The 13,101-nt window shown below is 39.8% G+C and overlaps 1 protein-coding gene and 1 long non-coding RNA gene across 5 annotated transcripts in view; one reads left to right on the top strand and one right to left on the bottom strand.

The window, feature by feature from the left end:
* The window catches only part of LOC111266030 (pyrokinin-1 receptor), a 36,423-nt gene that overhangs the window by 16,433 nt on the left and 6,889 nt on the right, over window positions 1–13,101 (bottom strand). Inside the window, exons 1-3 of one of the 3 annotated variants that reach the window (XM_022843145.2) lie at window positions 4,387–4,440; window positions 1,952–2,084; window positions 1,241–1,426 (exon numbers count right to left, since the gene is read on the bottom strand). In XM_022843145.2, the coding sequence (XP_022698880.2) occupies window positions 1,241–1,426; window positions 1,952–2,084; window positions 4,387–4,413 (346 nt within the window). In that variant the 5' untranslated portion in view covers window positions 4,414–4,440. Of the gene's footprint in view, window positions 1–1,240; window positions 1,427–1,951; window positions 2,085–4,386; window positions 4,441–13,101 lie in introns of those variants that run through there. The other 2 variants (XM_022843143.2, XM_022843144.2) reach the window with 2 other exon arrangements.
* Window positions 1–13,101, top strand: part of LOC111266033 (uncharacterized) — a 39,243-nt gene that overhangs the window by 15,258 nt on the left and 10,884 nt on the right. The window contains exons 1-2 of one of the 2 annotated variants that reach the window (XR_002683824.2): window positions 4,410–4,525; window positions 5,658–6,027. The exons of the other annotated variant lie outside the window; for it this stretch is intronic. This is a non-coding gene — a long non-coding RNA (uncharacterized LOC111266033). Of the gene's footprint in view, window positions 1–4,409; window positions 4,526–5,657; window positions 6,028–13,101 lie in introns of those variants that run through there. 2 annotated transcript variants of the gene reach the window in all.

The following is a 13,101-nucleotide window of genomic DNA, read 5'->3' on the forward strand; positions in this document are numbered from 1 at the left end:
ATGTCTAATGACGAGTTAGAGCATGAGATGGCGGCGCGAGGTCTGTTAATCTTTTCTGTAAATTCCTTTTACACGTTCTCTGGTCGGTACCGTATAGCCGTTTCGAACTGGCCATAGTAAATTGTGATGAGTGGACAAAGATTGCTAAAAATGTTCCTTAAACACCTCTCATAAAGATGGACCCCGCCCACGAAGACGCCTTTCTCGTTCATCTGAATCTGAACTGTTAAAGAATTCGACTGTTCGGCCTGTTAGATCATCACTTCGACAACAGACCCTGTACGTAAAACAAAGTATTTGTGCCTGTTTGTTTGGTCGTAGTAAGAAGGACGACTAATAAGTTCCATTAAGTTACACTATAACGACGACAATAACTATGTTTATTGCTTGTTGAATGATTGACTTAGCAGATTTCTCCGACTAAACCTCCTCCAACTAAAATGCTGTTCGATCAGAAAATGATAGAATATAGTTAAATCTCAACTGCCTTACAAGGAGGGCAGTTGTTTTGTTGTTCGTTGTCCTTATATACGAAAGGTTATATCAATTTATTTCAAATATAATCCTAACTTAAATAGCGTCAAACAGTGCATTCGGGCGGGACCTTACTCGCAATATTAGTATGAGGATAATGTGATAAAATGGATTTTTAACCGATACATTGCAATGCTATTGAATATCCTCAAATCCCTAAAATAATAACCCATAAACAACTTTATCGCAAATCATTTTCTTGTTGTCCTAGAGAGCAGCTAACGTATATGATCAGCTAGAAATAGCCTGACAAAGGACGATTACGCAAACAAAATATATGTAATGCTTTTTTATGCGTAAGAATATGATTGGTAAGTGAGATTCAGATAACGTTAATGGCTGGAAACAGTGTGACTGTGATACGTGAGCATTTGCATACGGGAAACACGACAGCTAAAATGGCCGAAATCACTGCTTGTGATTACGGTGGGCAATCGTTAAAGTTGTTTCCATAATTAATTAGTTGTAAGTTGTCGTTCAGTTCGAACCGCCACCACTGCTAGTCATAAGAACCTATACGTAAGTGTACAAGAAACGCTACCATCTGACACTATCTTGTTACTGTTACAAATACAGTTTGTCCTAGGGTTGAGTAGATGAAAGCATAAGCTTACTCTAGGTATCAGTTTTGCATACCTCTATATCTATATTGTACAAATGTACGTTTGATGAAGCAAGTTACCCTTAGTAACTGCAGAGTACCTACCGAAAACGAGCGTGAGCAGATCGGAGACGGCTAGGTTGAAGAGGTAGTAATTGGTGGCTGTGTGCATATGTGGATTCTGTACTATCACAATGCACGTCGAAAGGTTTCCTACCAGGCCGCTGACAAAGATCAGCGAATAGATGACGGTCATCGGAAGAAGTTTACTCCACGCCACTTGACGAGGGCCTGATAGATTTAAAGAGATACGCAGACGAACGTTCACACAAGTATGTAGTTGTTTTTCGCAAGGACTGAAATTTCTCGCTGCCGATATTCCCAAAATCATCAGTGTGTGGCATAATGAGAGCGCACCTTCGGTGTATTACAAGTCAAAGAAATCGTTACTTCACTCAAACAATGATCGGTATGGATATGTTGGAATAGGACGTTCTAAGTGATATAATTTCAATCAAAATGTAAGAAAAGCCTAAGCGACTTAAGTTCAAGGAGCAGAACTGCTAGACATACATGAACTTAATCTGAAATAATAGTCAGTCCTTTTTTAATCTGGTGTATTGAATATTTTTCTTACTCCTTGATAAATTCAGCTAAGGCAAATAGAGATCTTCCCAAAGGGAGCGTTTGCATCGTAACTACAAACGACGTCGTGTTTGTCTGTTGCAAAAACTACAAATGAACCAAGTCAACAACAGCTGTGCCTGTTATTCAGCATCCTTGTAACAGGTGATCTTACTAAAAAATCGTGTTTACCGAGAGTCATGGCTAGATACTGGTCCACTTGTTGGCTATTGCACGGGTCTGAAAATGTGAAGTTAGGACGAAGCTGCCAAGACGGATCAACGCCACTTGTGTTAACGCCCGTCATAATGATATCGCCGTTGTCCTGAAATTCCATAACAACATGATCCCAATTGTCAGTGTTATATATATATATATATATATATATAGCTGTTTCCCATATAAAACTTACTCATCCTCATAGCTTTCAACTTCGGGTAAAAAAGAAAACACAACTAAACACAACAAAGGGCCAGAGAACTGGTCATTCGCCGATATCGCAAAAGTTTTCTTTAATATCAGCCTATATCGACAGTGTACAATTTTAGGTTACATTGCCTATGCGAGATAGACGCACACCGTCGTGAATGAAAATTGGTAATCATTTGAATTCTTAATATAGGAGTCAAGCTTCGTTTTAAGATGGGTGCTTTCTGAACTTAGAACAGCAGGCAGGAGCACACCAAGTAGTGAGCTCCTTCATCTACACCAGTCAAGTCGATCATCAGAAAAACAAATCCTTGATTTTAATTTAGCTCACATAGTACTGCCATTAGCGCTTGGATATCATTAACGTACTGAGCCGGAGCTCAGACCCTTTAACCAAGTACGAAGCAAGAACACTGCCGACTACTTGAAAATGAATCCCAAAAAGATTACGTTCAACCGCTCTCTACAGGTATTATTACACGGCTGAAGCGCGCCGCGGTACTAGCCGAGATGCGGTGTCTCTGGTTTTACCTTTGTGTGTCGTAAAGGTGTACGGTTCCAAGCTACTTTGCCAATAGACGTTTTAGCCATTTTGTAATTTTCGGTAGGTAGTGCAGAGGTTTTCCCCTTGGGATAGAAATTATTCGCACAGGCAGCAAGAAAGAGCAGTTGTTCTTTCATAAAAATCGTAATAGCCATTGCAAGGCTCAGTCCCGCCTTTTAGGATATCATTGTACGACGAAGGATCCTAGGTTGAAACAAACGCATAGTTTTCGGAGAAGCGATATAACAAAACGACACGCTGCCATCGACGCGTACCTATAAATGCTTTGTCGCGCTGAAATCTGCATAGTTTGTAGTCACTTTACGAGGAAATATATAACCTTTATTATGTTCTCTATATAAACTTACAGCACGCTACGGTTTTGGTTAGGAACTAGCATAGCGTTCAAAAACGATAATTCTTATTGCTAGGATTTTCATCTAGCACAATCTAAGGCCTCGTATACGCAGTGGGATGCGGAATAATGCTAAATTATTTATTATGGCTGAGTGGCGGATCTAGAGTTTTTTGTTCTTGAGTGATTAAGTTTTTACTTCTATCTAAAACTTCGTTGCCAAACTTTATTGAGCCTTACACGTGGCTTCTATTAATAGGACAATTTCGTAATAACAAAGATAGATCGTACTATTTTGACTGTAATAGAAAAGGCCGTTAGCTCACGGTGCGTTTATTTAGAACTGCAGTAGATGACTCCAGTCTATCGAAAATGCATGGTGTCAATGTTGTACCACAGATGGTAGACTGGGGTGATTTTTTTTATTATGGAAAAGCAGGTATAGGCCCATTTGTTTTGAACCCTCTCAGAATGCAATTCAGAAAAGTTTTAGTAAGTGCTGTCTTCTTTTGGGTTCCGAAACAACCATTTCTGTGAAAAAAAATACCTCAGGCTGACACACCGAGAATAGAAAGTACTTCCCGAAAATAATTAATTTCGGTTTTTTTTCAATCCAATGACATGGTCACACATTCTAAATCAACTGGGAAACAAATGGCTTGTTCTTTTTAAATATTTCCTACTAAGTCGTATTTTGCGAGCGTTGAGAGGCCTAAACTCTGAATTTGGGTAAATTGAAATACAAAAAACATCCGATAATGTTATCATTGGCGTAAAAGCTCGAGCGAGAGATATCGATGTGTCCTGACAAAATGGAGTTTGTTTTACTTAAGCTTTTACCTTGTAGAGTTAGAACGCCGTCGAAAAGAGCTGGGTTCTCTTGTTTCATCGTGTAATCTCGCAAGTTGGACCAACGAATAGATGACAGTTTTGCCTCAAGTCATGTTCTGTTACTGCTTCGGCAAGCCGGCACTTTTAAAACAATGACTACATTTTTCAATATCAACTAAACTCAGCCTAATGACGATGGACAATATTCGATTAAGGTAGAGAAGAACTATAGAGCGTGCTAGTCTCACTATTTAACAGTCACATGAGTTTAGAATAGGGGCACAGACGGCAATGCGTCGTACCCCACCGACGAGATTGTTCTCGGCACGAACGGTGACATCATTGCCAGGATCCGCCATGGGCAAGAGCGGAACGACGATTAGGTGAAGACATACGTACTATGAAGAAAACTATCTACAGTACTAATTAAAACTGCCTTGCAGAATTCAGGTATAATAGTAAAGTTACCATTTGAGCCATTGCAGTTCTACACATCTGTAGACACCTACTATGACGGATCAACTGGCTGACGCTGTGGACTCTCGTAGTTTCGTTGTAGGTTTTCATGTCAACCTAAGTAATGTTGAACGCCATTGGTCATCTGAAGGTAAGCAAAAAGCATCGAATAGTAGAATACTTTTTTTCAACTTCGAGTCCTTATAACTGGGTGCTTTGCTTCATTTTCAACATGTTTTAGCAATGAACTCACTGACAATGTACGAAGCGCAACTGGTTGATCTAGACTGATCTATTGTCCAATATGAATTAGGTAGTACTTGCTTCAAATATGCTTTTTTATACATAAAAACAAATAGTTTACAACGTTTCTTCTTTCAGAGTAGCATGCTCCCTCAGTTATGCGTTAACTAACGCTGCACATATTGAACGGGTGTTTGTATAATTTTCATCGGACCAGAATTTATAATGGATCATTAATGCATGCGTTTTTCCCTGTTTTTTTTTCAAGTAGCTCCATTTCGTTGTGAAAGTTTACCTTTGCACAAACAGAATTTTAGACTTAGATGAAAATCTATCTGGACGAGAAAAATTATCACATTGGATTAATTTATTCCTACGCACACTAAATATAGACATCCGTGTTTTGCACGTATCGTGGATTGCAATTCAAGGAATAATACCCTTGACATTATTTTATTATGATGTTATACATATATATATATATATATATATAGAAATGTTGCACTACAATAGGATAGAAGATGAATGAGACAGCAAAAGACAAATACAAAAAAAAAAGAGAGCAGAACAAAGCGTCCACTTTTAGTTTGCAAACAAACTGGTTTTACCCTTTAACTGGAGCAGCATTTATGTATATTTTACGAGAATGAACGTATCTTATTAGACTTGTTGCAGTACAACAGTGAAAAAAATGATATTTTTTACTATTGTTATGCGAACACAAAGATACTCTCTGAGAAGCGGGGTGGTTTTCACAGCTTTTCTGGACATTAGTTCTCGTGTTAACTTTAACCCGCCATATGTTAATAATTATTTTGCTACAGACTCCGAAAGTGACCTTTCTAGATACTTCAGTTGCCCTTTATACTTTTTTCGTTACAGAAAACAAAAAAAAAATAAGACGAATATGATTTTTTTGCCCAGGAAATAAAACTAAATTAGAATCAGAATTTTTCTGTTTAGTTATAGCGCTCGACTAGTACCAGGCTTACGGTTAGATGTCATATTATTGTTGCTAGTAATCGAAGGATTTCTTCCAGGAAGTGATTTGACTGTTGACGTTATCTCTCAGTTACCTAAAGGAACTGATGTACCTGTCTGCATATATTAGACGTATTTAGAAGCAGCAGTTAATTAAATCGTCAGTCTTACTCGTAGAAGAGGAAACTATTGCGGTACATCCGTCACGACCTACAGAAAAAAAATAGCGGCAAACTGCTAGGGCAACGGTACAGACGCCTGCCATCGTAACATCTCTATGAAACCTGCCTTCTATGTTCGGGAAGCATTGGCTTATTATGGAAACTTTGTAGGACCCGCCTTTTCCAATAGTCGGCAGGACGAGCTTGGGATAATTAATTATCCCATATGTCACAACCTACGTGTATCGTCCAAGGATTACTTCGAAAGGTAAAAGCTGGTCGTAGAATGATGCCTCTGCTTTTTTTTTGTTGCACCAATCGAATTTTCGCTTTCTGCACCACGTGTATAAACATTTAAAATTGTTTTATGTTTCCACCGTTTATCTTCGCAAAAGTGAAGCAAAGACAAGCAACTAGGGTGAATTCATAAGCATAGCCTTTTGCATTGAGCATTAGAAACTCGAAGGGGGCAATGAGGGCTACCCACTAACGACGATTAGATGAACTGTGAATAATTTTCGGCTCGTTGACGTAATCCCGAATTACTAGCTGGCACAGAGTCGAGGCTATTCGTTTTAACCTTTTCCAATACGGTACAAAACGGATACTTTCAGTCAAATAGCATTTTACGAGCAGTACCTGTACAGGATAGAAAAAATAGTAGCGTCTTAGTCAAGATGAAATTAATTCGTTTCTAAAGACTATTGTTTCTCTTCTAAAAATATACGTTATGGAACCTGGAAAGGCATACGCGAGATAAGGGCCTACAGCGTCTCTTGCGCCTGCTGAGATGCTTCCTTCTACTGAGTGTTCACTAAATTAGTTTCCAATTAGAGGAACGGTCCTATTCAAAGCTCACTACATTGGAACTCCTTGAATACAGCATACTTAGACCCCCACAAGGTTAGTTTTATTGTTTTTGAATCGTAGACACCTACCTAGGCTACATTCATAGAAATGAGCGTTGTTCAAAGATTGAAGTTTCAACGAAATATATTGGAAGCTAACAAGAATTACTGTTTATTCAAGAACAGTGAGAGTGAACAGCTGATACTGTAACCTGAATAAATCTGAATAAACCTGAGTAAATATCTGTTCGCCACAACCACATTCATACAAAACTCAGCCATTTTGCCCTAGAGTACGTGTAAGGTTACTAACCAAATTACTTTTCCTCAACGCATTTACTCCCGCTTACCGGCAATGTGAGTGCATCGTTTCTAAGATTTACGCTGTTCTTCTAAATGCCATTGCAAATTTGGCTCAAAAATTGCGGCTAGCTTGCCAGCCCATCATGTCGTCGTGTTGACAGCCGCTTTTCGCAAAGCATTCATACACCTTCTTGTCAACGAAATCAGCTCCAGAGGCAAGAGACGCTTGAGCTCCAAAGCTGTAACAATATTCAACACTGGTGGCACCGTTCAGCCGAAGCTTCAACGTAAATATGCTTAGACAGTTCCGAACACATATCCCGTTGGAACTACATACCGCTGTATGCGTATAACGAGCGCGAGAACAAGTTCCGGCATTTAATATTAATGTTGTTGTTCCTGTAGATACCGTGACGCCATCTATCGCGAACATTTCTCTCTACCTTTACTACAAATTTGTGTACGAGAAAAGAAACAATGTCGGCATTTTCTGGTCGATCGATGTTGAGTCATTAACGTGGAGCTTGTAATAGGAAAGAAATCAAAGGACAAGGGCTGCGTGTAGAAGAAAAATGTTTTGACCGTGTCCGAAAATTTGGGAATTTTTCTGCTCATACCAGACACGGCTTCCACTAGGAGGGGATCTGTCGTTAGCTAGGTCGTACAGATAAGCAACAGCAGTTAGTCGCTTTCGGTCTTTTTGCACCTTTGGGAACTTAGGACGCTTTGAAAACCCCACCTAGATCCGCCCCAAAATTCAAATCCACTGGACTTTTATGTCCAGCTTGTCTGAGCAAGATTCCAACGAACTTGCAGGTACCCCTATTGCTTCACTAATGAAGGGTCATGCGTAATTTAGAGTCGGAGTCTTCGAAAGTAATCCGCGAGCGGTTTAAACCCCAAGTTAGAGACAAGATTGAAAATAATGCTAGCTACGTCGAATAGATACGTGCGTGAGAGTGTCCCCGTTGGCAGATGTAAAATACTTTATTCAAGTACCCCTTGTCATCTAGATACGCTTCACAAAAGGGGCACATCAACCTTGTCCCAATATACGCTTCCAAAATTTGTTTATAGATCAAAGCATATTTAGCATTTTCTCATTGGAGCGTATTTAGAGTGTCGTCATGCGTTTATTTACTACCTGCATAGCGACACTGTATTTGTCCTACGCGTTTTAAGTCAATTCTTAGCAACTTCACACGTATGTTTCTTCGCTAGTAACCCGTTAATAGTTAGACTGTACTCTAACTTTATGCAGCGGAACGCCAAAAACCAACGTAACGGTAGTGGGTAAATCATTAAGCATGGAATTGCTATCAAATTAGCATGTAATGAGGTGCAAGCGCGGTTCAGCTGTGAGAGAACTGTAGAAAAGATCGTTTCGATTAGAAAATCTGTAGCCTGTAAAATGTATGAGCTGACAAATGAACATATTGCAGATGCTAGATTTCAATATCCATTTATTGATTTTCTGAAGTTGATTTTCTGCAATTTTTCAAATTCAACGTACTTAAAAACGATACAGACTTTTACCAAACCGACCCGACATAAAATCATCGAAAGAGTTCGCTTCGAATAAAACACCACTATCGGTATTTCAACAAACGATAGTTACGCTAACGCAAGCGTAATAACAACACAAAAATATCGACCATACACAATAAACGCATCACAGAAACGGTCCTTTAAAACGAAACGTACACAATATGCATTGTGTCGCAGTTCAATTCATTAAAACAGGACGTTTCGGCCTTGTTAGAGTAGAAATTGTGCGTATCGACTTACTTACTTACTGATACCGCATATGTTCGTACTTGATGACTGCTTCAATAGATATGTGCGCTTCATATAGACGTTGCGTATATAATGAGCAGCTTGTAACTTGTGGCTATCTCATAAAATCGTTTGCTTTTCGTCTATGTTATCCTCCTGATCCGGTACGTCTTCAAATTGTCGCTATTGCACCCTAACCGATGATTTTTTTTTGGATAGCATACGTCAATAGTAGTGTAATTATTGTCCTCAATAGTACGCAATGATACCTGTGATTTTAACAGCTGCTCTAGTTGCAGTAAACGGTATTTGACAAGCGGACTATTACCTTGTCTGGCTTCAATTTGAAGAGATGACGACGACGATGATGATGATGATGATGATAATAATAATAGTGCTAGTTATTTTTGCATCTAGTCCTAGTGCGAGCCGCAAGTCCTCCTTCCGCCAGCCGGCTTCTTTAGTGCTGCTGTTGATCCCGTTTTACTGAGGCCGTTCAATGATATTCCTATATGGCCGGTAGGCGTCTACCCAGGCTCTCACCCCTTCTCTCAATATATATACACAAATGTACATCTCTCTTACTGCTAGCAATGCTCATTGCATAGCAAAGGCAGCTCTGTCGCGCCGGTAGCAGTGTTCAGCTGGACATACCGAAGACACGACTTAAGTCACGATTCGTCTGAGGTTTGCGGGCATCAGTGCAGTCGAATAGGCCGACCGAATATGACGCATGCAAAACTTGGTACCGACAAATGATTGAGACACACAATTGACATAGTTTGCCTAAATTGAGGTCATTGACAAGGCGCTTCGATCACACGAATTATTGATCTACTTGCTGTAGAACCGTATAGAAATGCGTTACGCTGCTACATTTAACAAAGCAAAGATTTACTAAAGACAGAATAGGGCCTGAAGTTTCCTGTGCAATACAACACTTTTTCCAAAGGCTACAAAGTACGAGACCAGGCTTGACATGTATTGACGGTGAAAACATTGCCTGGCTTGGATAAAGCAGAAAAATTGAAATGAATAATGACTATACTGTTATGCATAGCCGTCACTTTAAATAACGTAAAGAAACTTTATTCTCTTACCTATAAGACGGACCTATGCAAATAGTACTGATAGGGAAAACAAAGAGCATATTACCTACTAAGTTTTTGGCCCATAACTATATTGCAAAAAGCGAGCGCCAAACAACACCGCGAAAATTTCTGGATTTATCTTGGAGAGAAAGAATGATGCTAAAAAGAGATGGGGGTACCCTTACATGTGCTAATTAACTCGAACAATATATCAAACACAAGGATTCAATCTTCATTTAACACACACTTAACTTGTGTGTGCTGTATTTAGACGAAGTTATTACTTTGCGTACATTCGTAACAAAGTAGACGTCACAGGAAAAGTTCTGGGTGCCACCATGTATAATTGTCACTCTAGTAACATGAAGTACTCATAAACCGCCTCAAATAACAAGGATAATATAATCGTACCGCGTTTATTATTATATAGTTGGGAATCATATATATCTATCTATCAGAATAAGCCATTATTATGAATACAGGCTATTAGGCGAGTGCTGGAGCACTTTACCAACCCGTTAGTGCCGTGCCTCAGTAGATGGGATCGTTCCCTTATAACCCCAGCCATAGCGTTGTAGACCGTAAAGGCGCTTACGTCTACTGGGAAAACGAGCAGCGCATCTATTGCTTGCACTTCTAGCTATCACTCTTATTGATTATATAATTATATGGAAAATCATTTTGGAAATGAACGGTCCGGCGTGAATATAGCTCCAGGCTGCGTGAAATACATCGAAGCTAGACTGTCTTAAGGTTTCTGGTTTTTTATTTTTTAACCAAACTGATCTGAACTACATTTCAGGCTAAACAAGTTACTAGTAATCGACGCAACTTTTTTTGAGGTGCAAACCTCACTGCAGGTCTCTGTTTCATGGTTACCTCAGCAAAGGAATACGTTCTTCCACCTTCCTCCCCTGTATTTCATTACGTTGACATGAAGCAGCACCCTGAAAATTGAAACAGTATCGCCAGAAAGGTTTTTGCCACGCTATACGTTTGTCAATGGTACACCAGTGCAGTGCGTGCCCAGCATGTGCAAAAATTTACAAAATCGATGGAAAATTTTTGTCGGGCTTCTGTTGTCCTGAAACCCTTTTCCGTCGACACCAGGACGGCGGAGATGGCTGATCAATGGCGAAAGCGTCCACTACATGAAGCGTGCGATGCGATGTTATATTATCGAGTTCGATCAATTTGGTGAAGGTTCATCCCATCTTGTTATATATGTTAGTGCATAACTTATGAATCGTCCATGTCGCAGGACTACTTAGTTCCACACAAATGGATTTACTATCGCGGAAACTTTTAGCCTAGAACTTCACCAAGGATTCAACATCTTATTTAATCTAGTATGGCGTATCTGAGACCGCACAGTATGTGCAACGTGACCCGCAATCACTCGACCGTAGCGCCGATCTTTCCGATTCGAAACTTTCTCTGTACGCTGTACGTAAACAGGTAGTACTTGAGTAGTACTTACTTTGCTGCGAGCGCAAAATAGGCAGAATCCGCTAGTTTTTTGATGATTTCCAGTCTATGAAATGCCGGCACTCACAGATGTCGTCTAAACTGAGCCCAAGCAAGTGCCCACACGTCCATGTCACATTTTCAGTAGCAGACGACACTTTTCAATTTCGTTATTTTTTGCGCCTATCTCGTCCCCAACCGTACTTCGTTTTTGTGAACGGACGGAATCGTACGGTAGGTCGTTGAATGTTCTAGTAATGAAACTCCCTATAACTGGGCGATAGGGAAGCGTATTTTTTGTGCATTTTATTGAATGGCATATCAACACGTATACGTATATATAAGGATTTATGTGTAGAGTAAATGGAGAAAGAGCAGCAAAAGCTCGTCATGATCTTGACAGACTTCGTTTCGTGCTGACAGCTTACTAGCCGTATGGTCAACTGGATGTTAAACCCAGAACATAGAGGCTCTAACACTAAGATTTCACTATACGTTACGCAGTAGCTTCATTGCTGTATGTGACTATTGCAGAAGTACGCGAGCTCTCAGTATGCTAAAAGGCAATTTGGTTATATTACGAAAAAAAGTAAATGCACAGTAGCTATTTATGGCATAGTTAACATGAACCGGCCGTGAAATAACATGGGACTTTTCGTTTTGTTTTTATTTGGTGAAATTGCATGTTGTCGGCTCGTTTGATAATCGGCGAGTGGCATACGCTCCTTGTAGACCCGTTCATTGAGGATGACAAAGTAAATCTCGTTTGGTGACTGATAGCCACGTTGATAAGATAGTCGTCTATACGAAACATTGGTGACGCGTTTCATTAAAGTATGTGTCAGACGTACCATAAGGACGAAAACCGTGACAGCTTGTTTGCTAAGACGACATACAGTTTAGTTCTCTCCCTTTGTTTTTAAGTTGCTCATCTCTTATCGTAAAAAAAATCGTTCAGATTTTTCAAGTTCTAAGTGATAATTAAATTTAATGTTCGCTGTTAGCACAACAGCTGCTATTAAGAACAGCCTTGCTGTAAATTGTGTGTTAGTCTAATGTGCTGATAGTCAATATTTTGAATATAGTTATAATATCCTGTACACAGTCCGTTAAGAGTACTTTCACATGATATATTACTGATCTCTACAAAAAATCTTCTTCGAGTGTCTTGCGCCCGTGTTTTTCCGTTACTACGTGCGTAAAAGGGACTTACATCAGGACGCCTCTGCGTATATTTATTGTCCTATACTAATTATTAGTCAGTGTTTCTTGCGAGGATCAGTCTTTGAGCCTAAAATGGCTCAGTACGACGCCAGTCCTAAGAATCCTTTCGGTCAGCGCAGTTACACCCTTGCGTTCCCCTAACTAACGGATCCAATATCAGTTCTGATTTTTTTCAAGAAATTTTTCAAAAAGGTTCCGCAGCCAGTATCTGTCTACGATAGCCATGGAAGTATTCCTAGCCTCCTGTTGATATGTTGGCACGGTGGCAAACATCATAGATTTAGAGGGTTCTCATTCAGGAAGTGTAAAAGCTTCGTGAATGTGCCGGAATTAAACGAAATGCTATTCCGACAACAAGAACGTTAACGACATTTGGAAACTACGAAACGGAGCGTGATGATCACGGCTATTTACTTCATCCCTTTCTTCTATTGAACCCACTAGAGAGGAAGGGAGTCTGTAAAGAAAAAAAAAACTTCTCTGCTTGTTTTTTTGGAAGAAGCCAAATCAACTTTCTAATCCGTTATGCAACAAATTCGCATGCGTTCGTAATTTACAGCGAAAGTGACCGCTCCCTCAGAGCCGCCATTAACATTACGTGAAATAGTCTCTCTCTCTCTCTCTCTCTCTCTC

Source organism: Varroa jacobsoni, unplaced genomic scaffold (assembly GCF_002532875.2).
Source record: "Varroa jacobsoni isolate VJ856 unplaced genomic scaffold, vjacob_1.0 scaffold_1046, whole genome shotgun sequence".
Lineage (NCBI taxonomy): Eukaryota > Metazoa > Arthropoda > Arachnida > Mesostigmata > Varroidae > Varroa > Varroa jacobsoni.